Source organism: Phalacrocorax aristotelis, chromosome 1 (assembly GCF_949628215.1).
Source record: "Phalacrocorax aristotelis chromosome 1, bGulAri2.1, whole genome shotgun sequence".
NCBI classification, from domain to species: domain Eukaryota; kingdom Metazoa; phylum Chordata; class Aves; order Suliformes; family Phalacrocoracidae; genus Phalacrocorax; species Phalacrocorax aristotelis.
This window is the reverse complement of record NC_134276.1, coordinates 28,188,767-28,216,625: the sequence shown is the minus strand read 5'-3', so window position 1 is coordinate 28,216,625 and position 27,859 is coordinate 28,188,767. Positions and strand designations below refer to the sequence as shown.

General features: G+C 39.1%; 1 protein-coding gene across 1 annotated transcript in view; it reads left to right on the top strand.

Annotated features, from left to right (window-relative positions):
- TRPC4 (transient receptor potential cation channel subfamily C member 4) overlaps positions 1 to 27,859 on the top strand; it is a 155,082-nt gene that overhangs the window by 95,568 nt on the left and 31,655 nt on the right. The window contains exon 4 of the mRNA XM_075085783.1: positions 18,138 to 18,474. Within this exon, the coding sequence (XP_074941884.1) occupies positions 18,138 to 18,474 (337 nt within the window). The remainder of the gene's footprint in view (positions 1 to 18,137; positions 18,475 to 27,859) is intronic.

Genomic DNA, 27,859 nt, shown 5'->3' with positions numbered 1-27,859 from the left:
ATATAGGATACAACCAGTCTTTCTTCTACGTTGCTTGACTTTACTGGTAATTTCACTCAGGTTTATATGGTGCTAGATTTAGAGGACCTGACACAATTTAAAACTAGTGCAAAGGTATGCTGAACCAGAATAAAAAGAGAAGAAAACTGAAGCCATGGGTTTTTTTCAGTGGTATTTGTATTAAATTTGGTCTCATAATAATGGAAGTAGACCATTTAGCAATTTAAACACGCTGCATGTTACGCTTTGCAGACACACTGGGGAACTGATTTGCTTATCTGATATGTAACTGCTTTTAGGTTTTTTGTGTTTTTTTTTTCTTTTTTCTGCTTAGGCAAATGCTTAGCAAGACCGGGACAAAGAATTGAGAATGCACACTCATTCTGGCTTGTACACTTCACATTAGAAGGTGTGTCAGGGATTTAATAGATCAACAGTTTTCCTTTATACAATAACCTGTATTTCCTTTGTCATGTATCTGAGTCTTGTGCAGATGTCTTGAATATACTTGGGCATCTCAAATGGGACAAGAGATGTAGGAATTGAAACTTCTTTAAGGTCTACCTGTTCTTTACAGGTCAGCTAGGTGTGTAAGTGCCTATTACAGTAAATGGGTCCCAGAGCATGATTCAGCTGAAGAGGCACTAGGAATCAACTTAGTTTGCTAAGCACAGGTGTCTAGAATTATTTGAGATAACCTAAGCTATCTGAGATGAATGAACAGAAGTGGTAGATATGGCACAATACCTACAAGTTATATGAGGCCTTCCAGAGGCCAGAATACCCCAGGATATCTGAAAGAGCACTAGATGTCTGTGTGTAGGTAACTAAATTGTATCTCCAGATGTAAAGTAAATTTCTTCATAGAATCCACTGACTGTATTAACTAGATGATATTAACTGATGATGGGAACTCAGTTGAGTAAGGCACACTAATTACATGTGCCTAAATTTAGGTGTTTCAACCTCAAACTGGATCCCTAGTCTGTGGTAGAGAGGAGTAGGCACTTGCAGAATGTTATTCTGTTCGTCTAATCTAAAATTATATTATCTTCCTTTTGAAGCTGCCTTTTCTTCCCATTGGCTGGTGAAGAGAGGCCCTGATGACTGCCAGACTATGTTTTGTATAGCTGAAGTTAAAACGGAATTTATTTCAACTTGGGTGTCCAGTTTTGCAATATTCAGTTTCTCTGCAATGCTGTCATGTACTACTGGTAGCATAGGAAGGAAAATGCCTTCTGGCATCACCATTTTGTACTGTCATTTGCCCCTCAATACCATATACAACAGCAACTGGCAATGTTTCTTAAAGAACATAAGTCATACAGCTGTGTGAGTTAAGGACTGCTTCCTTTCTTTATAACTAGTAACTAGTGGCTTATCACTCTTCTTGACCAGTTCCACACAACTATGTGTCCGTTCTGGAGGGGCAGATTTCCTTGTCCTCTGCATATGTGATTGAATAACATCTTGACAAGTGCCAACTACTTAAGTTGCTGTCTTTCTTTGCCTCCTCTCTGTTCTCCCAGACACAATGAATCCATCAGTATTCCCACTCAGTTTTTTGTTTCATTCTTAGCTTGAGTACAGTAATCTCTGTGGTATCTCCAAATAGGGTGTTTTAGCCTTTTTTTAAAGCTTTCTGCTATAATTCAGGTCCTGCCATTCTAATTTGATATTCACTGTTTCCGTTATTGTATTCATATCGGATACTCTTCTAGTGAAAGATGCAAAGTTTTAGCGAAGCGAAAGGCTAAAGAACTTGTTGTTAAGATACTTTGTAAAAATAAGACATTCTGAGGAAAGATTTTTAAAAAGTTAAAACTTCTTTGCTGGGAGGAGAATAAGCTCAGTTGCTGGTGAGCACTTGCAAACAAGCAAAGTCTTGATAAGACAGGATTTTACAGAATGTTTTGAAGAATAGGGAAAGGCCAAAGGTGAATGCATATGAATAAGAGAATAAACAAATCTAGAGCTGAACACCCTCTGTCATGTTATTTATTGCATCAAATCATGGCTTTTATGCTTTGAATGTGTTTCATTCCTGAATACTGTTGTAAAAATATGAGGGTCCTTAGCATTTGTGGGAGAGAAAGACCAATGCAGATCTTTAACAAGTAGAAATTACTGAAGATCTCCAAAGTGCAACATGCCTATGCTCTGTTGCCCAAGTACAGGATCTGGCTCATTATTTTTTCAGGTGGATGAAGAGGAAAAGGAAACCTTTTGGTCTCCCTGCTGTGCAGAAAAGATAATAATATTTAATTACCAGGGTAATGTAGTAATTTAAATAAGAGATTGTTCTAAATAGCTAACCTTAAGGGTTTCATTAGCACCCCTGTTATGGTTCACAAAAAGACATAACTCAGTTATGCAGCATTTGTCATTAAGATAAGCTGAAAGTGTAACAGAAGGTAAGAAAGGTTTGACATGTTATTAATAAAATTAGTTCAAGGCTTGGATTCTTTTTTTCTGTCCTCTTAATAGCATGTAGAAAGAAACTAGAAATAGCTGTTCCTGTGGTGTGTTTTTGCTGTTAGTACCTGACTCATTCCACATAACCTCAGGTATTTAACTAAGGTACCTGTGTCAGCAGCCTAGCCTTGGGTCCCTTCATAGTCGATGGGGAGAGGCAGACATCTCCAGACAGCAACTCAGGCCACCTAAGAGCAAAATCATTTTTGTCACCACCTAGGCTACTTACACTTATTGCACAGGAGACATGGGATAACTAAATGTGTTGTATAGGCTAAAAAGAAGGTAAAAACCTTTAAGAAGAATAGCATGTAATTTCTGTAAGGTAGGTAACAGTGGGCATAAGCTAATTTTAAGTCTGATACTCTGTTGTTCTGAAACTGGAAAAGTCCCTTAAGCTAAGACAGATGAACCTTGAGGGCCTATTTACTGGAATCCTTTTGGCAATCTAAGATGCAGCTTCCCTTCTGATGTACCATGTATTCTAAGGGTCTGCCTTAGCAGGTAAGTTCAGACAGAAACTAAGTTTACACAGACTTATCTATATTGTTTACCCACAGTTACATATTTAGACTTAGTGGGCTTAGACTCACTCTAGAGTTCATTGGAGGGGAAAAGCCTGAACAGATTACATTTAAGGTCCCTTCCAGCCCAAACCATTCTATGGCTCTATATTAAAAGTATGTCTTGCTTTAGGGACAAAGCCTCACTTATGCAGTCTGGACAGGTCATGTCTGAGTTATAGAAATGATCAGACAGTCTCAGATCAGCTCTTCCTAATCAACTTAATGTTTCCGGACCTGAGCTACATGCAGAAGAGCCAAAAATTTGAACAGAAATACGCAAGCCTCAGAGCAGTCTGCACTAATGTCAAGAACTGGCATTCTTGAACCTGCTTTTCACTTTTCAAAGAAACATAACTTCTCTTTGACCACCATGATCCAAGTATCCACCTTAAAGAGGAGCTGGCAATGTGTCCTTGGAAGATAGCTTTATAGGACTTGTACTCTTTGCACAGGCAGCACCTTCTTCCTGTCAAAATCAGGTGTTTGGTAGCCTCCATCATGCCATGCTGGGACTTTTTTTCACCAACATACAAAGATTGGGTGATGATTTTAGATTTTGCCTGGACAAGTAAGCACAATACAAAGCTGCGTTTCAGAGGTTTTACATGAAGATTCTCAAGATTAGGTGGAAAGTTTTGCAAGAGATAACTGAGGTTAGAGCTGGACAGCCTGCCAGACTTCACTTGTGCTGAGCCATTTCTTCATCATTATTTCCAAAGCTGCAAACCCATACTGAACTTAGTCAAAATCAAAGTCAAAATTTTGAAATAGAAAGACAAAGCTTCTATATGCACTGAAAAAATATTTTATTCCACTGCACGTGACCCTATTCTCAATATAAATATACTAGTCAAATTACATTAAAGGTGAGTAGCATAATCACACCTGAATGAAGAGAGATCATAATTTACATTACAGTAAATTAAGGTTAGGTCTTCCTAACCTGGTTGTGAAAAATTACTCTTTGCTCTGTACGACACCTTGGCAAAAGTAGGAACGCTTCTTGGTTTCAGTGACAGATCTTTCCAGATATAATCGTTGCAAACTACAGTGGCAAATGATGGTTAAACAAGACCTTGTCAATACTTAAGACTCTATTTGTCTGAAGTTGGCTTGCTTCTCTTTTGCAACTTTTTCAGTTAGAGTACACATACCTGACCACAGAAACACCACTTGGACACTATCTAGATTTGTGGCCAAAGAGTTGTCATTTACCTTGAATTTAGCAAGGCTTTCAACACCATTTCCAAGTTAGAATGTTACAGTACGGATGGAAGAAAAAGATAGGTAAAAAACTGGTTGGATGATCAAGCTCAGAGGGTTGTGGTTAATAGGTATACTCTACCTGAAGACTGGCAAAAACTGCAGTGCTGCAAGGATCTGTACTGGTCCAGATTTCTCAGTGACCTGGAGAAGATGAAGGAGTCCACTCTTAAAAAGTTTGCAGATGACACTAAGTTAGAGAGACCAGCTGATACGCCTAAGACAGGGTTGCCATTCAGAGAGACCAAGACAGGTAGGAGGAACAGGCTTACAGGACCCTAGTGAAATTCAACAAGGACAAATGCAAAGTCCTGAACCTGGGAAGGAAGAAGCCTCTGCAGTGACAGAGGCTGAGGACTGACTGCCTGGTAGCAATGCAGAAGAGGAGTTGGAGGTGTGAGTACCTCCAGACGAACAAGGGCCAGCAGCAAAGAATGCTAACAATAACCTGGGCTTTATTAATAGGAACATGGCTGAGGTAAGTGATTGTCACCCTCTAATCAGCACTCATTCAGCCGCATCTGGATACTGAATCCAGCTGTGGGTCCCTCAATCCAAAAGATGCGTAGATAAACTGAAGCAAGTTCAGTGGAGGGCTACTGAGATGGTGGGGGGCTGGAGCACAGGAAGGAAAGGGGTAAATCAATAGAAAATTATTTATTACGTCAGAAGACAGGATATGAAAGTAATCAGTTTACAGATTCTTTTTCCCCAGGAATGAAACACAAATTCTTAGTATTAGAAGTAAAAGTAGTAACAACAATAACAAAAAATTAGAAGAATGGACTATTTGCAATAGTATATTATTCTTCCTCTACCAACTTTTCAACAAATATGATGGTACTACCTCCAAACATTTAGGTGAAAATTATTATGTTGTAATTTTCAAAAGGGAAATTACTGCTTTCTTTTCTGCTTTCCTTCCTTCACAAATGCAATTAATGTAAATCGGCCATAGTCATAACACTGCCAGTATAAATATTCTGCCAATACAAACATAAATATTATTCTCTCAGCCTTGGGTCCTTTGGCTTCTATCCTCCCTCAGTTTCCATGGAAAAGCTGGGTTTTGTAACAGGTCCAGTAAGTTCAGTACTTCGGAAGAACATTTCCCCAAAGCAGTATTGAGATATATCTGCCATCAAGTCTTCTTTTCAAAAGAGGAGATGAGTTTTTGACTCTGTAAGTTGTCAAGGTTAGAGAATTAAGGGCTTGCTGTGTCAGATCCCTTGCTGGGGTTTCTAAAATTCCCCACAATAAAACCCTGATGTTAGATTATCTTTAAGGTTCTGAAATGAGGCCACTAAAGGAGCTTGCAGTTAAAAATTAAGAGTGCTGCTGCTGTTACCCCACACAATTACAATGTAATTTAGTTAACATTTAGTTCAATTACCATGTATGGATTGTTTTGGCTGCCATCCTCTTTACCACTCACTGAAGTGTTTGGATACTGAAGAAATCACAGTCTTGTGGTGATGGAGGCTGGTTTTGGGAGCATTGAAACTTCTGTCAGGGTTGGAGCTGACTGCCTAAGAGTAGACAGTGGTAAGGAGTAGAAAGGAACCAGGGTCTCACCACCATCACCTCAGCAAGGTGGTATTTCGGGATTAAATTTGAGAGGGGCATTTATTAAAGAAGGGGTGTTGCTTTCCTGATTACAGTATTTGATGGCATTAACATGAGACCATTATAGCTACAGGCTGTGGAAAAAAATAGAAACTGAACGTGTCTCTAGCTCAGGAGGCATCACCCAACCTTCCTGTGGGTCAAGGCAGAAGTCCTCCAGCTGGCTGATTTCATTAAAGCCTGTATGTTATGCATAAGTGCAGGGGGTGGAAAAGGTACATATGCAATCTAAATTTAAATTGCACTTCACATAGGAACTTTAATGTTTTTGCAGGCTTGCTTCAGATTTTTGCTCTGTATTCACTTACCTCTTACACAATGTTTCTTTATTCTTAATTATAACATATGTCCAATTCTCAAATAAATTTCAGTTTAGAGAATCATAATTTCATGCATATGATCACGACACACCTGCTTAACACCACAGAAGAGTGCAAAGGAAGCAGAGAAAATATTCCTTCAGAGTACCAGTGAGCTATATTTCACAAGGATTAAAGAGCAGCTCTGTCTTAGAAATGTATCCTTTCTGACTTGCTGGAGCAGAAGCTAGGGCATACATGTCGTGCAGGCAGTGACAACAGCCTATGGAGTGTATTTCTCTGTCAGTGAACAAATTGTCTGTGATTTGTTGAGGAAGAACGTAGCCTCAAACCTTCAGGGACCGAAAAGCAGCCTTTGCCTATATCATTCCACATATGCCTCGTCTACCTCTAGCTTTTTGCAAATCGTCATTTTTCCTCCACATTTTTAAATAAAATACATTCCTTTACCTGGAACTATAAGCTGATGTGTTTTACTCCATCTCCGTAAGAAATAGCTGTGGAAGTTGGGCAAACAAAAACATCTCCTGAGTTACCCAGTTGCTAGGAGCCTGAAATGAATTTTAGAAACAACAGTCTAACACAGAAACACACCACATAAATTGGTAAAATACTGTACAAGAAACTGGTCTTTGATATGTTGTCTGTACTGCTAAATGAAAGCAGACTATAGCATGACCCTAAGATCGAGTGATACTAAGGGATTTGTATGCAAACAGGCTGCAGCAAGATGCAGATTTGCCTTTCATAGAGCCATCTGGAGAAGTCAAAACTGGAACCAGGCAAGAGCAAATAGGTAGTGGGGGTGACTAGGGTCCAGTGCTCAAATTCAATCACAGTTTGATTTCTTGGCGTAGATGTACCCTGAACATCTCTAAAAGTGATGGAAATGTAAAAACTCAAGTAAAACAGGCTTTTCACTGATTCCTTCATCACTCTGGTTCTTCACCAGGAAAAAAACCGGCAGTGTTCAGACACCTCTGTGTATGAGAACAGTGAGAGTAGCTCCAGGTATTCATTTGAGATACCAGACTCTAATGTTTTGCCACAAGCAGCAGACCTTCGTAGGGAGGAAGCACTACCCAAGGACTGTCACTACTTCTCCAGGCTGGCAGATGCTGGGTACGCACGATTTCATTAACAGCTATTGTAGGTGTCTTTCCATTTGGGAAAGCACAGTATTTCTTGGGTCTGTTCACAGAGAAGGTCATTTTCTTCAACCAGAACCTATTTTTAAGTGTAAAGGAGCTTTTGGAGAGCAAGGCTTTTGAGCAAGCAATTATACTCCCTGCAATTCTTTCCAAGTTTCATATTCCATGTTTATGCTGCAGCAGCTGCACATGGTAGCTGTCAACCAGCCATTCAAGAGCAGTGCCTCTGAACTCATTTAAGGCAAAACCGGGAAGAAAGGCGAATTGTACAGGTAATGAAAAAATTGAAAAACATCATCGCTGAAGGCTGAAAGGAAGGTTCATGAAGGTCACACTTGACTGATATAATTGATGCATCTGCTGCAGACTCACATGCATTTCTCCTGCAAATAGTGTCAGAATAATTCTCACTGAGCATCACTGCCAAAGACCTATCATTTCAGCTTAGTCTTTATGCAGCAACTGGGTGGTTAATCTGATTTTTCAGCCTTTAACATTCACAGATAAACACTCAGCCAAGTTAAACAAGAGGAACTTAAAACATTAAATGAAAAACATTAAAGTATTTGAAAAGAAAGAAAAGCAGATTGAATTACTATATATATTCTGTTCCTAAGTATTAATGAAACTACAAAGCCAGACCTCCCTACAGCATGTTAATAGAGAACTTTCAAGAGAAAAATATGCAGTTTATTGCTTTATTTAGTTTGAATGCCTTTGTCATCAGTCTGTTTTTATTTTTCCTTCAACCCTCTAATTCCATATTCAGTCAGCTTTAAAATTATTGTTATGCTTTCCAAAAACTGGATTCACACTGATTTTGAGGAACTTTGGCATCTTCAGTTGCACACAGCTTCACATAATAAACAGAGAGTTCTACAGAAAGTGGGAAACCTTAGAGTTCAGCATGACGCCATTGCTGGCACTCTTACCACTTGGCTAGAACAGCATTAGCTTGGAGTCAAGAACACTTGTGCTCATACGTTTTTTCACATCAGGATGCAGAATGGCACCTCGTAAAGCTAAGCCAAAGGAGTGAAACCTAAATTTGCCTAGTGCTAATGGAAGGTGAATATCACTGCGCCAAGGTTTCTCTTCACAGAAGCAGTCAAAGAGCCTGAAAATGGAGAAAAGAAGGAAGAAGTAATTTTGTAGTCAGGTTTCTTCCAATTAGCTCAATACCCTGCTCAAATTTGAAAGAACATTCAATAAGGAAAAATGAAGCTAAGAATGTCTCACTACCTTATTTTGGACTCTGCAGCAAATTGTGCAACTGAGGTCTCCAGTCATGCCCACCGAAATTCTCAGATGAGCAAGCAATGCCCAGAGGAAGAACCTAGCTTTTCTAGTCCCTTTCCTACCCTTCCTTCACTCAGAGCTTTTCCCAGCTAATTTTTCTCCAGTTCAACTCACACTGTGTTCTGTGCTTCAGTTGCTTTCAACATATTTGCAGTTCCCCCATGAATTTTGAAAAGCTGGTTTATCAATTTGTAACTTTTCTTTCTGGTAGCGAGGCAGCTACAAAAGTAGACAAAATGGTACAATAAGCTGGATGTGAGGGAACTCATTTCTTCAGTCATATAGTGGGACTGTAACTAATTTAAATCCTAACCCCTTCTGGCTGACCAGTTAATGCTTAGAAGCTTTACCAATGCAGGGCACAAAACCAGCTTGGATGTAAGAAGTGTCCTACTGGTAATTGCTGACTACTTCAGAGCTGTGGGGTTATTTTTTCTTTTTACAGCCCCTGGGGCTGACAACAGACTATTATTTCTACAAGCGGCTATTTGTTTCCAAATCAGTTTGAGTTGACAGCATGATTTACAGGAACTGTATGCTATGAGCAGTGCATGGTATTTCTAACCTGTGTTAGTATATGAAGTTGCTTAGAATAGATATTGATTTTGGTCTCCTAAAAGGAACTTGAACTTTTGAGATTATGAACAGAATGTGTTTATAGTCTCAATTTATTCAGTGTTAGAATTAATACTGGGACAATGATCAGCCACTATTCATATTCTTTTATCAGTTATTTTATTTTGTGGAAACCGTTGGTACAGACAGCAAACTTGGTATTAGAGGTATCTGAAGACTGCTTTGGGAATAATAGGGTTGAAGTGATAAAGACCTAAGCAAATATTTTGACCATAATGTCTTTTTCCCCACACATGATGTACAGATTATTACAGCACAAGTGTTTGGCACGGTTGAAATGGGTTTATCTATTGTTTGGCAATAATATGGTTCAATGATATGAGAGAGACAGCCTCTGCCTTTTTTTCAAAGGGAATAATCAATGGTGAAAAAATCTTAGCAATACCTTGTATTCCTATAGAAGTAATTTAAACATAAATAAATAAACTCAAACCTGTAAACACAGTTACTATGGCTCTTACTAAGAATTTTGTTGCCCCAGAAAACACTGCTTGGCTTAATGCAGTATGTGGGATCATAAAAATACTTGTTTGAAAGATATCTCTCAAGATCATCTAGTCCGACCTTCTGCTCAAAACCAGGCTAACACTGAAGTTAAATCAGGTTGCTGAGAAATTTGCCCAGCCAAGTTTTGAATATTTACAAGGATGGAGATTCTGTATCTTCCCTGGACAACCCGTGCCAGTGCTTAACTACTCTCATTGAGAAGAATATTTTACTTAGTCAGATCAGAATTTCCCTTGATGCAGCTTGTGATCATCCTCATCCTTTCACTGTGCTCCTGAGAAAAGCTTGCTTCTGTCCATAACCTCCCTTTCATTTGTGTAAGACGGCGAGTCTAAAACATGATTCTTCTCTTTTTGAGGCTGAGCAGACACAACTACCTTCCTCTGTCCTTGTACATCATGGGATCCAGCCCCATAACCTCTTGGAGGTGCTCTGTTGAACTCACTTCACTTTGCCCATGTCTCTGTTGTAGTGAGGAACCCAAAACAGAACTCCAGATGTACTCCAGATGTACTCCAGATGTAGTCACACAAGTGCCAAAGAGAGGGGAATTACCTGTGGCCTAGCCTATACTTTTGCACTGCATTGGCCCGGTCATGTTCAGCTTCTTGTTTACCAGTGTCCCCAGGTCTTTTCTGCAAAGCTACTCCCTAGACAGTGAATTCCAACCTGTTGCAGAGGGTTATTCTGTCCAAAGCGTAGGACTTTGCATAGAAATATCAGTCTTATTTTTTGTTTGCTATGCATAGAAATGCACCGGCTAGGTGTGTAAAAACAGGGTTCCAATATAACAGGAGTAAATTCCTGTTTCATTATCTCTGCAGATACTTACAGAGGTTCTTTAATTATTTTTCCCTGGTAAATGTTTTAAACTGTGGTGAGTCTGACAGTTGCCCAGAATGGGAACCAGAAGTATTTTACCAGCATCTCAGTTCTGAAATTTGGACTTTTACACACTCATCCCAAAGACCAACAACTGATTCACTTTTATTTACCACTGGGAAGCCTAACAAGGCTCTTCATGCATAGCTGGTTCCTAAGAACTGCATTCTAAGTTCAGTAACCATTGCTTTGTCTAAGCAATTTATCAGAATTACTACAATTATAGATAAGTCTTGACTTATTTAATAGATACTTAATAGTCTTCTGTGTGCTGATTAATTTTACTGAGAAGGAGCAACAAATCAAATTAAAAGCTTCTGCTTGTGTTGATGTGGCAAAAAGGAAATTTAAAAGGTTTAAATTAAAAACTGAGATATTGTTTGTATAATAATATTCATTAATCCTTTTAACGAAACATTTCAGTCTTCACTTTTATGTTTTCCTTTTCTTTTGTTTTCTTGCTCCTTATATTTGTAGCTAAATAATAGGATAATTACAGTAATACTGGCACTGTATTCTACTATTGGAACGAGCAGTGTAAACTCTGGATTTTATGATGAAGGCATCTATGCTGTGAATTTGTTTCACTACAGGGACCTGTTCTGAAGCTGATTTCCCTGATGATATACAGTCTGGTGTGCTCTGGTGCTCTGATCCTGAGTGAGGTGGCTAGTTCCCTTAATGACGAAGCTGCAGACAGAGCTGAGGAAAAGTTGACCCAGTGGTTTGGGTCCAGCAAGAATCATGATTATAGTGATAGTCTTCTTCAGTCAGCACTAGACTTGGAGTACATGGACATGAGAAGATTCACAGTAATTGGCACAGGAATCAGGGCTTCTGGCCTGAGCAGACAGTATAACTATACCCAAAGAAGTCCAGAACATGGTCCCTAGCTTTTAGAAAAGAAAATGTAGTGCTGATCCAGTCAATAATGTTAAAGCATGTAAATTGCAATTAAATATTATTTGCCTTAGTGAACCAATCCTACAGAGTAAGTGCCAAAATCCACAAATATAATCTTTGGGGGAAGATACAGAAAAGAATATGCAGTGATGTCTCTAGAGAGGGAAACAATCTACCAAATGTAGGAGTCTACTTAATGAGGTTGGGACTTGAATCTGTCATTAGTGCCAGGCAAATATACTGTTAACAACCAGTAGATAGAAAATTTTGACATCTAAATTTGAAGTGAAAATAACTAGAAGAGCTTGGGTTTTCATTAAATATATGGGAAATATGTAATATATGAAAAGTAAAATGTTCTAGAGAAAGAAAAAATAATTGGACTTAATTTTTGTTGTACTAGAGTACAATTGGAAAATGTGTGGGACAAAGTATCAGATCTTAGAGCTAATGTTTCCTACCAGCTTGTAATGGCAGTACAAAACAGCACAACAGAGAATCTGGCCATGGCTTTATAAAAAGTTTTATTAAAAAACTTTATGATAATAAGTTCTTTTTGCTTCCTCCCCCCAGAAAGATCTGTAACATTCATCGATCAGAGAATGGTATCAGGGACAGTTCTTTGTGTTACAGCATAACTCACTTGTACATAAGTCAAAAGGAAATGGCTTTCCTTTGACAGCTTTCATTTCTTCATGACAAATCACGTTCTTTTCTTATGTTACATACACTAGACACCTACTGATCTCAGAAATAGAATTTAATTTGGACATTAGATTTTGTAAGACTGCTTCACAAGTATAAAAATGAGAACTGTATTACTAGTGGTTTTTTAAAATATTTTTGTGTATTTCCTAATACAGTGAAATAAATACTTAGAGGTATTATTGTGCTTTAGCCAAGAGCTTGACTTATTATGATGACATATTATTTATAAAAATAATTATTTTTATAAAATATTATTTCTATAAAGACAATATATAGTTAATAGTATCACTTGTGTTATTTCTTCACCATTTCTATTTACTGAAATATACATACTATAGCAAAACTAAAGATCAGATTTAACCAGCAGTAAAAAAAACTTCTGGGCTATGTATGTACTTAGGTATCACTAGAATCAGGCTTTGCTATTATTTATACCAGATTATTTTTGCTGGCACTGTGAATAACTTCTGATTCTCACCAGTCTCAGGGAAGAGCCAATTCCCAGCATGACAACTAAGAGAATGAATACCAAAACATTTTCAGACAGGCAGACTCTTATGAAGGAGCTCAAGATGTGCAACCAGGAATAATCATTACTGCAAAATCCCTCACATAATTACAAACTGCTGGAAGCTATTGGAAGTCATTGTAATGTGAAAATATAAACTTACTGATTGCTAATTATCTGGAGACAATGTCAAAGTCAAATAACATACAACATAATACTGACAGTACAAAAGAGACATTGAATACCTCAGAATGTAATATCTCCAATTAAGGAAGAAAAAATATACTACAGTGAAAATAGTTTGGCACAGGCAATGCAGAACTGGCAAATTAATGTCACATAGTATTTCTATTTCTGTTAGTTTTAAAATATTTGTGTAAAATATTTTTTAAAAAAAATTTTTAGTTCCCAGTTCATCAGAGGACTTACATGTCTACTTAGTTTTACTATGTAATCATGCTAGATGCAAGCCCATCCATTTATACAGGAAGTGTCTTATGGCTTGGAGCATGTCTTGCTACCATCCACTTCTAGTGCTCCTTTCTAATAGAAGGGTTTATAATAGAGTATAAATCTTATTTGACCAGAAAATTTTGCCATGAAGACTTTTTTTTTTGTTCTGTAGAGAAGGGCGCTTTTTTTTGTGGATAAATTAAAAAGGCAAGTGCAATAAGCATTCAGGATCAGTAATAAAATATATCTATCATCACAGATAAACTTACTTGACCTGTATAACCATATGTGACCTATGAGTAACGTTTGAGACAGGTGACATTTAGACTGTGGGTCCCAGGAAGGCTTCTCCACCCCCAGTCCTGTATGTGCTCAAATATTTACTGATTACATATGAAGGCAAGGTGTGGGTACACAACATTTCCCCCTCATTTAGTGTGGAGGAAACAGGTCCACAAGAGCAAGAGGGGAGATGCAGTGTGCAGTAACAAGCACCCCCACTCTATAGGGTTCACCACTGAGTGTATTTTTCTTGCCATCAGGGTACCCCTGACTGTTCCCCATTCAAGAACTTCCCTTATTATTCAGCTAATAATAAGTGTAGGTATCACTATTTAATATATTTCACAACTTATGATGAAAATATCTCAAGCACAAAAATGGAGTAAGTAGTCAAATTTGCGAAAATTAATTTGGACATTTAAAATAATATAATACAATTCTTTCCTAAATGAAGCAGAAAAGCATAACTGTAAAAGAAGCGTCAGCAAGAGATTTAGGGTAATTTTCCAGTGATCTGAAGAAGACACTTTGGAGTGGTTCACAATGTATGTTATATGGCCAATGGAGCTCAGAACCATAAAGAAAAGGCAGCAGTGAGGAGAGATATTTTTGTTGCTTCAGGACATTGTTAACTAACCTGGCCAATAAAGTTGTTAGATAAAAAGTGGAAGCATGAAACTGGACATCTGGACCTCTCAGAAATGCAGTATATCGTCCTTAGACACTGTGTTGTGGTTTCTGTTATAGACTTTTGCCTGCAGTACTAGAACTGCTTCCCTATGCATGCAGCTTTCAAAATGCTGACATAGTATTTTATATGCTTGCGCCATACTACAGTATTAGTTGCTTCTCATGTGTTTTATGTCTAGTAGGTAATTTAAAGTACATTACTGGTGCTCCCCCAAACTCTAGCCACATCAAATGTATAGTCTGTGTTAGTTTTCTTCTACAGTCAGAGGATCCAACCAGTGCTAAAACTGTCCTGTCATAATTTAAAGAAAAGTAGGAAAGCTAATTTCTTTAAAAATTACAATTTAAAAAATTGACTCTTCAGTGCCTGGGATCTGAAAATTTTCTGCACTTACTGAAAAACTTCCTGTGCCTCAGAAAGCAATCCTTGTCTTTAACACATCATACCTTAGCAATACAGTCACACACAACAAAATCTACTATGGGTATTAGGAGACAATAAAAAAATTTCAAGCCTGCTCAGAAATGCTTTCTGTATTGACATTGAAAGCTTTGCATATTAATCTGTTTAAAGATTAGAACTAAGCAGTCACTGCCCACCCAGTGTGGAGCACTCTCCAGATGGTGCAGTCAGCAAGAGTCTCCTCATGGCATGACGTACCTCTGCATCGGTTCTGCTGTAAAGCAGCCCAGTACTTGGCGGACATTGGCAAAACCCCTTCTTTTACTTAATTTCCTCCACATCACAGCAAATGGAATTAATTCCTTTTTAGCCATGCTTGGCGAGGAGTAGGCCCCCTACATCTACAATCAGCCTTTGCTAGCCACTGGAAGTTGTTCCTTCACGTGGGTCCCCAACACAATGAGGGCAGCCGAGAGGTGTTGAGAGAGGGGACACAGCCAACATTTAGGAACTGATTACTTTTAGGTGAAAGGATATGTAATGGGAAGGTGTTATGAAGAAGGGGAAACAAACATGGATCTGGCACACTGCCGGGACAAAAAAAGGAAAATGTTTTACTCAGGAATTAGTTCACAAGTCATACTTTTTCACTAGTCAAGTAAAGCACTGATCTGTACCTACACAAGCAAATTGAGGTGAAAAATTTTGTAGGGAGAACCCCATTCAAAACTGGGCAAAAACATAACTTTGAAACCACCTGTTCTGCATGCAGTATTATTCAAGACATTTGTATCTTGAAACAAACACCCTGAAACCTTGTGAATGCATTTTTCCTAATGGAAGAGAACAGTCTGTTACTCTTCTTTAAGGCTGTTTTCAAGGTGTTTAAAGTATAAGTAAATTTTCTTGTCTTTCACAACAGTTAGAGGCAGCTTCAGTGTGGTGTCTGGTAGGCAAATATGTCTCTGCTAAGGACATACACCAGGTTTGAATTTGGCTCAGATTAACTTTTCTCACAAGATCCAGACATATATAGAAAGATGTATGCTGACTCTCGTTTCATTCCCAACTAAATAGCATTTTCGACCAGTAGTTAACCCAGTGATATCAGAAATTATTTGAGAAGTTACCTATTATTCATCCCCAGAGGAATTTGGCTCCAGTAGCTATAAGTATTATCAAAATGATGTAAAATCCCAAACTAGGTGCCTTTGATTAGAATTAAAATCTGAAATTATTTTGTATATATTAACAATTTTATTATTTAATAAGATAAAGAAGTTTCTGCATAGCTTTATTAAGTCTTCAACTAGTAATTTAATCCAATGTATGTATATATGCATGTGTGTAACTGTATTGGGTTTGAGTGGCAAGGTTTTGGTAGTGGGGGGATACAGGAGTGGCTGCTGCGAGAAGCTGCTAGAAGCTTCCCCTATGTCCAATAGAGCCAATGCCGCTGGATCCAATACGGACCTGCTACTGACCAAGGCTGAGCCCATCAGCAATGTGTGTAGCACCTCTGGGAAAATGTATTTAAGAAGGGGAAAAACATGCTGTGCTACAGCAACAGCAGCTATAGGAGAAGGGTGAGAATATGTGAGAGAAACAACCCTGCAGACACCAAGGTCAGTGAAGGAGGAAGGGGAGGAGGTGCTTCAGGCACTGGAGCAGAGATTCCCCTGCAGCCTTTGGTGAAGACCATGGTGAGGCAGGCTGTCCCCCTGCAGCCCGTGGACGCTAATTTGTGGAGCAGATATCTACCTGGAGCACATGGAGGACTCCACGCTGGTGCAGGGGGATGTGGCCAAAAAAGCCTCTGACCCCATGTGAAGCCCATGCAAAGCCCCTGCTGGAGCAGGCTCCTGGCAGGACCTGTAGACCCATGGAGAGAGGAGCCCACGCTGCAGCAGGTTCTCTGGCAGGACTTGTGACCCCATGGGAGACCCATGTTGGAGCAGTCTGTGCCTGAAGGACTGCACCCCATATGGAGAAGACCCATGCTGGAGCTCTTTGTGAAGAGCTGTGGCCCATGGGAAGGACCCACAATGGAAAAATTGTGGAGAACTCTTTCCCATAGGAGGGACCCCACGCTGGAGCAGGTGAAGAGTGTGAGAAGGAAGGAGCAGCTTAGACAATGTGTGATGAACTGACCACAGCCCCATTCCTCATCCCCCTGTGCTGCTTGGGGTAGGAGGTAGAGAAAATCAGGAGTGATGTTGAGCCTGGGAAGAAGGGCAGGGTGGGGGAAAGGTGTTTTAAGATTTGGTTTTATATCTCATTACTGTAGTCTGATTGGCAATAAACTAAATTATTTTTTTCCGAGTCAAGTCTGTTTTACATGTGACAGTAATTGGTGAGTGAGCTCTGCCTGCCCTTATGTCGACCCGTGAGCCTTTCATTATATTTTCTCTCACTATCCAGCTGAGGAGGAGAGTGATAGAGTGGCTTTGGTGGGCACCTGGCATATAGCCAAGGTTAACCCACCACAGTAACATAAGGAAAAATCTTCTTTTCTTTCTTTTTTTTTGTTTTTAAAGAAATGCAACATCTCTGGCTCTCTCTGATGCATATGTTGCTTCTTTTTTATATTTCTTATGTCAAGTCTAGCATGCTGCTAGTTGACATCCCCTTTATAAAAGAAAGTGTGGAAAACAGGAACTATTGATCAAATAAAAACATGACAGAAAACCCTGGTATATACTTAAAGTTTATTTGAAAAGCTATCTGAAAAATATTAAATATTTACCGGGTTTGTTTTTTTCTGGTGAAATTCAATTTAAGAATCGTATTTTAAAAACAGAAATCACATCATGGAGAACAGACAGACCATCAAATATTGTACAGGATAGGAATATATCCTGACAAGGATTAGTGAAGCACTGGGGGCATATTAGTACTTCGTTCATATTGTGCAAGCGTTATGTAATGTAGCTGTAGGAGTTTTGCCAGTATAAAAGTATGTAAGACTGATTTTTAGAGAATTAGCAGGGAACATACTGAGAATAGTTCATTCATGGCTGTGGAATTCAGTTTCACTGTTTACAGATTTCAGTCATGCTTTTCGTTTTCATGGTGACTTCCACCTCGTGTTCTGTGAATTCTCCGCAAATGTTGCTGGTTGAATAATGGAAGTATTTGTAAACTTGTTTTTCAGTTTGAAATCAGCATTTGAGGCACACGTGTTTTACAGTATGTTGGCTCCTTTTGTATTCAACTGACAAGGAAGTCAAGCTTTATTGTGAAAAGTGAATTTTGAAGGCTTTGTACTATACTTTTTGCATTGAAAGTAGGGCAGGCTGACCCTATCCTGTTTTACTGGGATTATCAGTATGAGTGGGCTTGCAGAGTGGATTATTTTCTTTTAATCACTATCCAAGTATTATTTATTGTAATGTACATAGCATGGAAATAACTTTACAGAGGTAACAAGGAACTAACCATCTTCCTTTCTTCTTCTCTCTGTAGTTTGTTGCTCAGCCCAACTGCCAGCAGCTGCTTGCATCCCGCTGGTACGATGAGTTCCCTGGATGGAGGAGGCGACACTGGGCTGTGAAGATGTTGACATGTGTTGTGATAGGACTCCTTTTCCCAGTCTTCTCTGTGTGCTACCTGATAGCTCCTAAAAGCCCATTAGGGCTGTTCATCAGAAAGCCATTTATCAAATTTATCTGCCATACTGCATCCTACTTGACTTTTCTGTTCCTGCTGTTGCTTGCCTCTCAGCACATTGACAGGTCAGACCTGAGCATGCAGGGACCGCCACCAACCATCGTCGAGTGGATGATATTACCGTGGGTCCTGGGTAAATGTATTACTAAAGAAAATACAGTGAAAAGTGTTTTGACCTCTGTGGTTTTGCCAAGAATTCCTGAAGCAGGAGGATACAGTAGAGAGTTCTGTCATGAATTATTGATCTACCAAAACAGGCAAATGGTCCATCTCCTTCAATATCTAGCAACAGTTGTAGACTACTTGGGAAGAACGTAAAATTCAAAAGTGTCACCACCTAATATATTACAGTGAGAAAAAACAAAAGATACCAGGAGTTCCTTTCTGTGATTAAGCAATGCCCTGAAACATACATATTGCTATTCTTTATAATATCTATTTTCTCCAGGCCAGAAATTGTTCTGAGTCATCTAAGTGTCCATTTTTTTTTTTCTTTGATAGTCTACTTTTAAAAAAGGGCTCTTTGCCACGATAATTATTTTTCATGAATTTGAATGAGGCACAATGTTATTTCTGGAGTGTTATCACTAACCTTAGTTACCTAAAGTAACAGACCCACCTACTCCAAATAGTGCTGACTAGCAGTTTCAAGTGAATATTTTCATTAAAATATGCATGCAGAGTATTTTTTCTGTGAAAAACCATTGATGAGAACTTTTGACTCAACTTCAAACAAAATATTTTACATCAGAAGGAATAAGAAAATCCCCTAATATTTTTAAAATGGGGGAAAAGTTTCCCATTCTGTCCTGATAGTTTAAAATAAAAATTTCAGTCTGGGATTATTGAAAGCCTACTTTGTGTGGGCCTTGTCAGCCTTAAATATCTTCCTGTGTGATTGCTCAGTCCTATCAGATCGGACTATCCTAGGTCCTCCCTTCCTTTGGATGTCTCCCTGTTTTTTATTTTAGGAACCAACACAAGTTGGACCAGGTCAGCTAAATATACTTGGTCTTGACTTAAATGAAATTGTAGGCAGAGGGACCTAGTAGACTTAACTGCAAGAATTTAAGTTTGATATCTTAATTTAAATTGTCATCACATAGACAAGTTCATGCACAAACTTTTCTGGAATGTTTTGATGGGGTTTTGATACTTTTATCTGTCTCAGAGCTTCCCATTAATATGCTGTTTATCTTCAATTTTGTAACTTTTCCCAAACACAGGGCTTTTTTTAGAGCAACCAAACTGACAAGGCTTTTGGCATCATTGATCATATATAATTTAGAACGCAGTGTTGAATTTCTAATATACAAATTGGCAGCACTTGATATTCCAGAGAAGAATGACTCAGTGGCTTTTCCTCTGTATGTTCCTCAGTAGAGCACTGCAGTAAACAGGAGGCAGGGCTACATCTTTCACTTAAGCAAACAAGCATGCATGACTGAAAACCCTGTGTACACTTACTTGTCAGGAACCTCTCAGAACGACCTGCCTTCCACAGATGAAGTGCTTTCTGAGATTTCTCCTGTGATAGCACAGCACAAAACAGTCCTCACCACCAGCCTTCACTGTAAGGTGTGCTGTCCTTCACTGGGTAAATATTGCTACTAACATTTAAAAACCCAATATCTAGTATTATTGCAAAGGAATTAATTAATCTGGCAGGCTGCTTAGAATGACATTTCCTACAGGCAAGTCAGACTGACTTCACTGTGTGAGATTCACATTTAAATATCAAAGAAAAATTCCTCCAGTAAATTTTCCCAATTTTGTACCATCAAGAAATAAGAAACCAATGTAGAAATCATTAGATTGATACATTACTTCCTTAGAAATAAATGCTACAATGCTGAGGAGAAGCAGGTAGCTCTTCTCCCATGCCAAGAGAAGATATCAGTAGCTTTTCTTTCAGGCCTTCCAAAATGGCAGGTGGTCAGTATCTATCCAGTTTTCACAGTGACCTGAGGCTGAAGGATAATAAGAACAGATGCATAGCTGACACATAAACCTTGACATGCCAAAGTAGGTTTTATCATTAATCTATCTTTTTAAAGAACAAAATCAGAGCCCAGAGAAAAAGGCACAATTTGAGAAGGGCAAGGGCTAGTTTCAGCTAAAGGAAGTTCTAAAATTTTGGTGACTAACTCCTCTCCAGAAAATGTGCAGTGGGAAGAACCTCCATTGCCCTCAACCTCTGACATTGTTGTTTACTTAGGAACGGGTTTAAGTAACTCATCATCCCAAAGCACTTCTTTGAAGAAGCCATTAACCCTGAGAATTATGACTATCAAGATGACTATAATTTCTAAAAGCAGCATTAATATTTGTAGTATGCACTTGTATGGCCAGATTATGCCAGTACTGCCTGTGCTGAATAAGCCCTTCCTCTGCAAGCAGTACAGGTCAAGTCAAGGGAACTGCTTCCATAAACAAGTATTCATGAGGATGAATAAAGATCAATAGTTAGATACCATGTGATCAAATAGCTTGTGATTAATCTAGATTGTAATATTCAGGGAAACTGTGCCTTCCAAAATCTCTTGCATCTAAAATGATGTATTTTACACACTGATCTGTAGTGGTTCCTAACCAGTGGTTTCCTGTAGTTTTCCAGTTTCATGTTTGCTCAGTTCAGCTTTCAGACTTAGGCTGCTGCAGTGCCTTAGCCCACCCAAATAATAAGGCCCCAGATTCACCCATCGCAATCTTAGGCAATTCATTAGGTACCTAAGGTCCTTCTATCATTGAAGGAGACAGACACATATCTCCATAAGACATTTCAGCTCACAGTGTGTGATGAATGTGTCTATTTCTGCTTTTATTTTGTTTTGGTTTTTAAAGGAATGAATCTCAGCCAAAACATGCTGTTTTCATATTCACATACATACAAACTGTGGTCCAGTCACCTTTCAATAAACTAAATAGTTTTACTAAGTCCTTATCAATAAGCTAAGGTTAGTTTCCAGGCCACAACTTAGTCTGTCATGTCATGTCTTCAAACTATACAGTTATGCAGTATTCTCAAAAAGAGTAAATGCCGAATTATACCAGGGAGCCTAAATCAGAGGTAACTCGATATATCTTTGAATTTTTCTGGAGGTAAATGAAAAATGTTGATGTCTGAGACAAAGCTAATGTGGCTCTAGGGTTTTAGTTTTTCTCTGAAATAGGAAATATGACTGACTAAACCCTTTTCCCAAAGCAAAGGTTATCCTGGAGCAGCTGCAGCATGTAAAAACTATTACTGTTTTAAACAAGGGAATTCTTTGTTTGTCTTTCTCTTAATTCAAAGAGCTCTGCATGTAGATTGCTTTTTAATAGCTGCCTCGCATCCCTTAGAATGAAGAGAGGAAGAGGAGCTCTACTTTCCAGGCTTCTCATTGACATGAATTTCAGCGTAGAATCATACAATCGCTTAGGTTGGAAAGGACCTTTAAGATCACCCAGTCCAACTATTAACCTAGCACTGCCAAGTCTACCACTAAACCATGTCCCTAAGCACCACCTCTACATGTCTTTCAAATTCCTCCAGGGATGGTGACTCAACCACTTCTCTGGGCAGCCTGTTTTAATACTTGATAGCCCTTTCAGTAAAGAAATATTTCCTAATATCCAAACTAAACCCCTCCTGACACAACTTGAGGCCATTTCCTTTCATCCTATTGCTTGTTACTTGGCAGAAGAGACTGACACCCACCTGGCTACAACCTCCTTTCAAGTAGCTGTAGAGAGTGATAAGGACTCACCTCAGCCTCCTTTTCTCCGGGCTAAACATCCCTTAACCTTTCATCGTAAGACCTGCTCTCCAGACCCTTCACCAGCTTCATTGCCCTTCTTTAGACATGCTCCAGCAACTCAATGTCTTTCTTGTAGTGAGGAGCCAAAAACTGAACATGGTATTAGAGGTGCGGCCTCACCAGTGCTGAGTACAGGGGCACGATCACCTCCCTGCTCCTGCTGGCCACAGTATTCCTGATATAAGCCAGGATGCTCTTGGCCTTCTTGGCCACTTGGGCATGCTGTTGGCTCATACTCAGCTGGCTGTCAGCCAACACCCCCAGGTCCTTTTCCACCTGGCAGCTTTCCAACCACTCTTCCCCAAGACTGTAGCGTTGCATGGGGTTGTTGCAACCTAAGCGCAGGACCTGACACTTGGCCTTGTTGAACCTCATACCATTGGCCTCGGACCATCGATCCAGCCTGTCCAGGTCCCTCTGTAGAGCCTTCATACCCTCAAACAAATCAACACTCCTGCCCAACTTGGTGTCATCTGCAGACTTACTGAGGGTGCACTCAACCCCGTCATCCAGGTCATTGATAAAGATATTAAACAGAACTGGCCCCAGTACTGAACCTTGGGGAACATCACTTGTGACTGGCTGCCAGCTGGATGTAACTCCTTTCACCACACCTCTTTGGGCCTGGCCACCCAGCCAGTTTTTACCCAGCGAAGCATACTGCTGTCCAGGCCTTGAGCAGCCGGTTGTCCAGAAGAATGGAGCATATGTATATTTCACAGAACTTAAGAAGTTTCAAGATTGTCCATAATGATCTAAGCTCTCCAATAATCAAACAGTAATTAGCATTTGCCTCTACTATGTAATAGAAGGCCGAATGTACATAATTAGTACATATTAGAAGTGTCACTAGGGTAGGAGGCTTGGAGGAAAAACCTGCATTGGGCTACATTTCCATGGAGACTATTGATTTTGCATTTAAAAAGTCTCTTAAGGAAACTTCTGCATTAATTTTGTCTTTTACATGATTAGATGATTACAGAAGTGGTGTTACAGTATGTGATGATTATCCATGGAACAATAAGTCAATATAACAAGGCGAATGTTATAGTTTTAAGAAGCAGTTGTAGAAAAATCTCCCAGAGAGAAGAGTCAAAATTTCCTGACCTTGCATTTAAACAAATAAGAAACAAGCTTCTGCTGATAGGGAAAATTAACTTTGTTCTTTATATTAGCTGTTGCTTCCGATATCCCATGCATGATAGATGCTTCACACTACAGAAACGTAAGCTTCTTTCCTATACTTGAGAACCGATCACCACTGAAAAAAAAAGACAAAACCAAGAACCCCATATTGTGGAAAAAAGTGAGGAAGAACAATATTTTCCATCATCAAATTCCCCATCCAGTTGCTGAGTGGCCTCTGAGCATTATTACAGTAATGCAAAGGGGAAATTAAGTAAGGCCCAGCCTCACCCTCTGTGTGCCTTGACTGCAGCTCACATAAGGATGATATTGATCCCTATAGACTTACCATACCTGTTCTACTGCTCTAAACCCTAAACTCAAACCTAGCAGTGACCATGCTAAATGTTCTCATAGCAGGCATTTGGCTCACCAGGAAATGCTACAAAAATCAGAGGAGAAAGCCAACAACCAGACAAACTTGGTGCTTAGTAGATGTGGTTAAAAATCTCCCTGCCAGTTGTTCAGGGTGGCTGCAGCAAAAAGAACATTTTTAGGCAAATTTGTTTTGATGAATTTTTTGCTCTTTTATGGGCATCTTTAAATGCTCGTCATAATTATGTTGTTCAGAATAGTGCCAGGAGCAGGAATGCGGTCTTACTGAATCTCCTTAACAATGCATTCCCCATCCTTTCTGTCAGAATGGTTTATAATTTTGGAGTACATGAATTTATAGAGAATGTGGATGTTTGGGAACTGTGCAAACTGCAAACACTTGTGGTCAGCAAACTGCTGGTGGGATGTATAGGAGCATACAGTCTTGTCAGTACTTAGCAGAGTGTACATCCAAACTGGTGGCAAAGCAACTCACTTCAGATGAAGTCATCATAGAGGTGGCAAGTACACTGTGCAACATCTAAATTTGGTCAAGAAAGTGTTGTGTAGAAAATTAAACAGTTGGTACAAACTGAGTGTTCCAGGGAGCAGACATAAAGGATAATATGGACAGTGAGATGACACAGTACATAACCAGTAGTGACAAGTAAAGTGCAGAAGAGGAAAATAATCCCAGACAAAGCTGGAAGTCAGCTTCAGTCAGAAAGAAGGATAATGCACATAATGACCACTCAAGGCCATTTAGTCCAAACTATTGCTCAACACAGGCTAACTACAAAGATAGATCAGGTTGGTCAGGTCCTTGTCCAGTCAAATCTTGAATTTCTTCATTGCCTCTGTCAGCAACCTGGGCCTGTGTCTAGTCGTTGATGAGCTTTTTTTCTGGTATCAGCTGGAATATCCCATGCCACAATGTGCAACCTTTACCTCTTGTCCTTCCAGTGTGCACCTCTAGGACAAGCCTGGCTCCAATTATTCATAAGCAGCAATTGCATAGTAGATGACAGCAGTAATATCCCCCCCATTAGTGTCCTCTTCTCTAGACTGAACAAACCTAGGTCCCTCAGCCTCTTCTTGTACATCATGTGGTCCAGCCCCCAGTCACCTTGATGGCCTTTCGCTGGGCTCACTTGAGTCAGCTAATATCTCTTTTTTGTTGGGGATCCCAAAACAGGACCCACTAACGAAATTATTTATTTAAACATCAGGAGAGCCAATTCTTGTCAGGACTGCATGACTCTTGCCATAACAGGACCTTTTACTGAGTACTTTTACCAGTAAAATACTGTACTTTTACTGGTACACACTTGCAGGTGTACCAGGTTTTAAATATTTAAGATTAACATTTTCTATGTAAATGATTTTATTTTATTCTTTGGTTGTCAGTGTTGTTGGCCGATAAGTGTCTTCGTGTGTTTAAGATTTAATCTAGAATGGTACCATTGATCTCAAGTTAAATATGGGTAGCCATATCTATTTCTTGCTATTCTAGTAAAAAATCTATCCTAAATTTAAAAAGCCTTTGTAAATGTGCCTTCCATTTAAAATGGAGCTACAGACTGTGCTTTGGTTCCTGAATCCCATACATAGTATCCAACCAGCCATAATCAGTGGCTTCTAGTGACAGTGGCAAAGATGGGATCTCTGGGCAAGGATACCTCTGCACTTAGCAAACCTGGAAGCTTTGACTTTGTTCTGTCTTCAAATCATTTCCCTAAGCATTCAGGATCAGCCACAATTTAGGCTAGATGGAACAGTGCTCTGCCTATCTTTAATGACCTTTTACAGTGTTTAAATAGAGTACAAAAAATAAAGGCAGTTCTCTTCCTTAACGATGACTGTCTGAATGTTCATTTTACATACACTTTTATTAGCTATTGAAAGCTTCCCTCCCACAGGCAATGCCTTAGAGATCCAAATAAGGACTCTGCTTTTACAAGATAATATAAAATAATCATATATAGACAAGTATTCAGTGCAATGAGATGTTTTCTTGCAATCACAATATTTTGCTAATAGAAGCAGGTTTTGGCAGGATCCTGAGATACTCTTGGACTTCAATCCTGTTTTCAATTGAGTACCATTGTGCTTGCTCCTCTAGCATTCAAGTATTTCATATTTTAACATTACAATTCTATAGCTTGAGGAAAAAGAAAACAGAAAAGGCTGCAGTGTGTGCAAAGCCTATCTTTGATGCCTTTTCTTCCTAACAGGGGTTCTCAGTAAGGAGTCTGAAGTCACCTGTTGGGTTTTTTGTCTTTAATTCTTTCTCATTAAGTTTCCTTTTCTCCCATTTTCAGCAGGAGTGGTGAATGTTTCACCCCCATACTTATTATTCCTGCCCTAGTACTCTGTTAGGATAGAGGATCAGTCTTCCCTCAGGATGAGAAAAGGCAGGTTTCCTGATCCCTGTGCAAGAACTTTAGCCATAAAGATTAATAGAGATTTACAAGCAGTAAATGAGGATATACTTTTTCTTTAAAGAGATTTATAGACTTCTGTGCAAAAGTACATGAGAAAATGGACCAATACTTTTGATTGGCTAAATTTCTGTCTATGACGTTATTGTAGAGGGTTCAAAAGCAGAAATGTGCAGAATTTCTGTACTCTATCTCCATATTTAGGTGCCCGACCATAGCCCCTTACTCCAAACTCAGGCATTTAGCAAGTTTGGTTGTTATGAATTAGGAGATTAAATGAAAGTAAACATAAATAAAGCAAATCAGGTGCCTACAAAGAGGCACCTGGTCCCATTTTTGAAATCTGATATACTCACAGAAAGGTTGTACCTATGATAAATACCCTACAGAAACCTGTATCATTTTTTGGCAATGCATGGGCTATAAAGCTTGGATATGTAGGGCATCGAAAATGGTTTTAGACACTTCTGTTTAAGCATGATACATTCCAAAAATACAGTATATTTCACATTTATCTAGATCATGACAACTACACCATCACCATCTACAGTCCACTGGTATGGAAGGCTTAGGTGCATGAACCTGAAATGGTTTAAATGAGCATCTTTGATTATTTTGAACTTTATTAACCACTGTAGCCAACTCATATTGAACATAACAGTGACTCTGGGGTGACAATTTATTTTCACATATACTCCAGGACATTAAACATTTTTTCTTGGCTTATATTCCTATTCCCTACTGAAACCCTGTTTTACAAAGGCAAAAAAATAGAAGGTAAAGGGCCAATAATGTTAAGATACACATAGTGAGTTAAATCTCCTTTAATCTTCCACTATGGTGACAAACTACAATTCATGTGCATTTCAGAACATTTTGCGAAGGAAATTCGAAAGACTGCTTAAAAAAAATAACAACCACTAATTACATATATTTTCTTTTGGCATTTATAGAAGCACTGTGAAAGTCAGACTTCTTGCTATTCAAGTTATAAAAGAATGTGTGTGGTCTAAAGATACTGGCTACTGTCCCTTCTAAAGATACTGGGTTAAGACAACGGCTATATGGATGCCTTACTGCCTAGATGCTCAAGCAACTGAACGATCTGATGCTATTGGACTAGGTGGTGAAACTAAGCTGTTTCACTATATTTCACTATGTTTCACTGTATTTGAGGGGCTGTTCAATGCTGATTGTCAGAACCATTTGCACCTGCCATTCCATAGTGGGTGAAACACATATATAACACTTTAATTCATAATGCCATGCCTAGGCCTGTTTTATTTGCAGCTGATCACCGTTTCTTAAAAAGTATACTTTTCCTTGAACATAAGAGAAAATGCACTGCTGGTACATAATCAGCACTGAATGCTCTCAGCTCTGATATAGCTCATCCAAAAAGCTCAAATGCTCCATCATAATCCTTGTATTGTTCATTACCTTTTCGCTGCAGTCCAGAGGCATTGCTAAAATCATCTTCAATTAAATTCACTTGTACAGATAAGAAAGTGAAAACAGTGAATTCAGGTCAGATATTAAGTATTCTCAGTGTTGAGTTGTGTGCACAGATAATTTAAACCAGCAATTCATGGACTCAGCTTGCTAAAGTATAACTGTCCTGGGAAGAGAGATGGGACATATTTGGTGCCTCTGGCCATGTCATTCCCAGGTCTTTGCCTGACCTGACACAGGAATCAGACAGTGTGCACAGTTGTTCCCCTCCCAAACACCAGTTTCCCTGTCCCAAAGGAAAGCAGAAGACATGCTTTTGATTTTG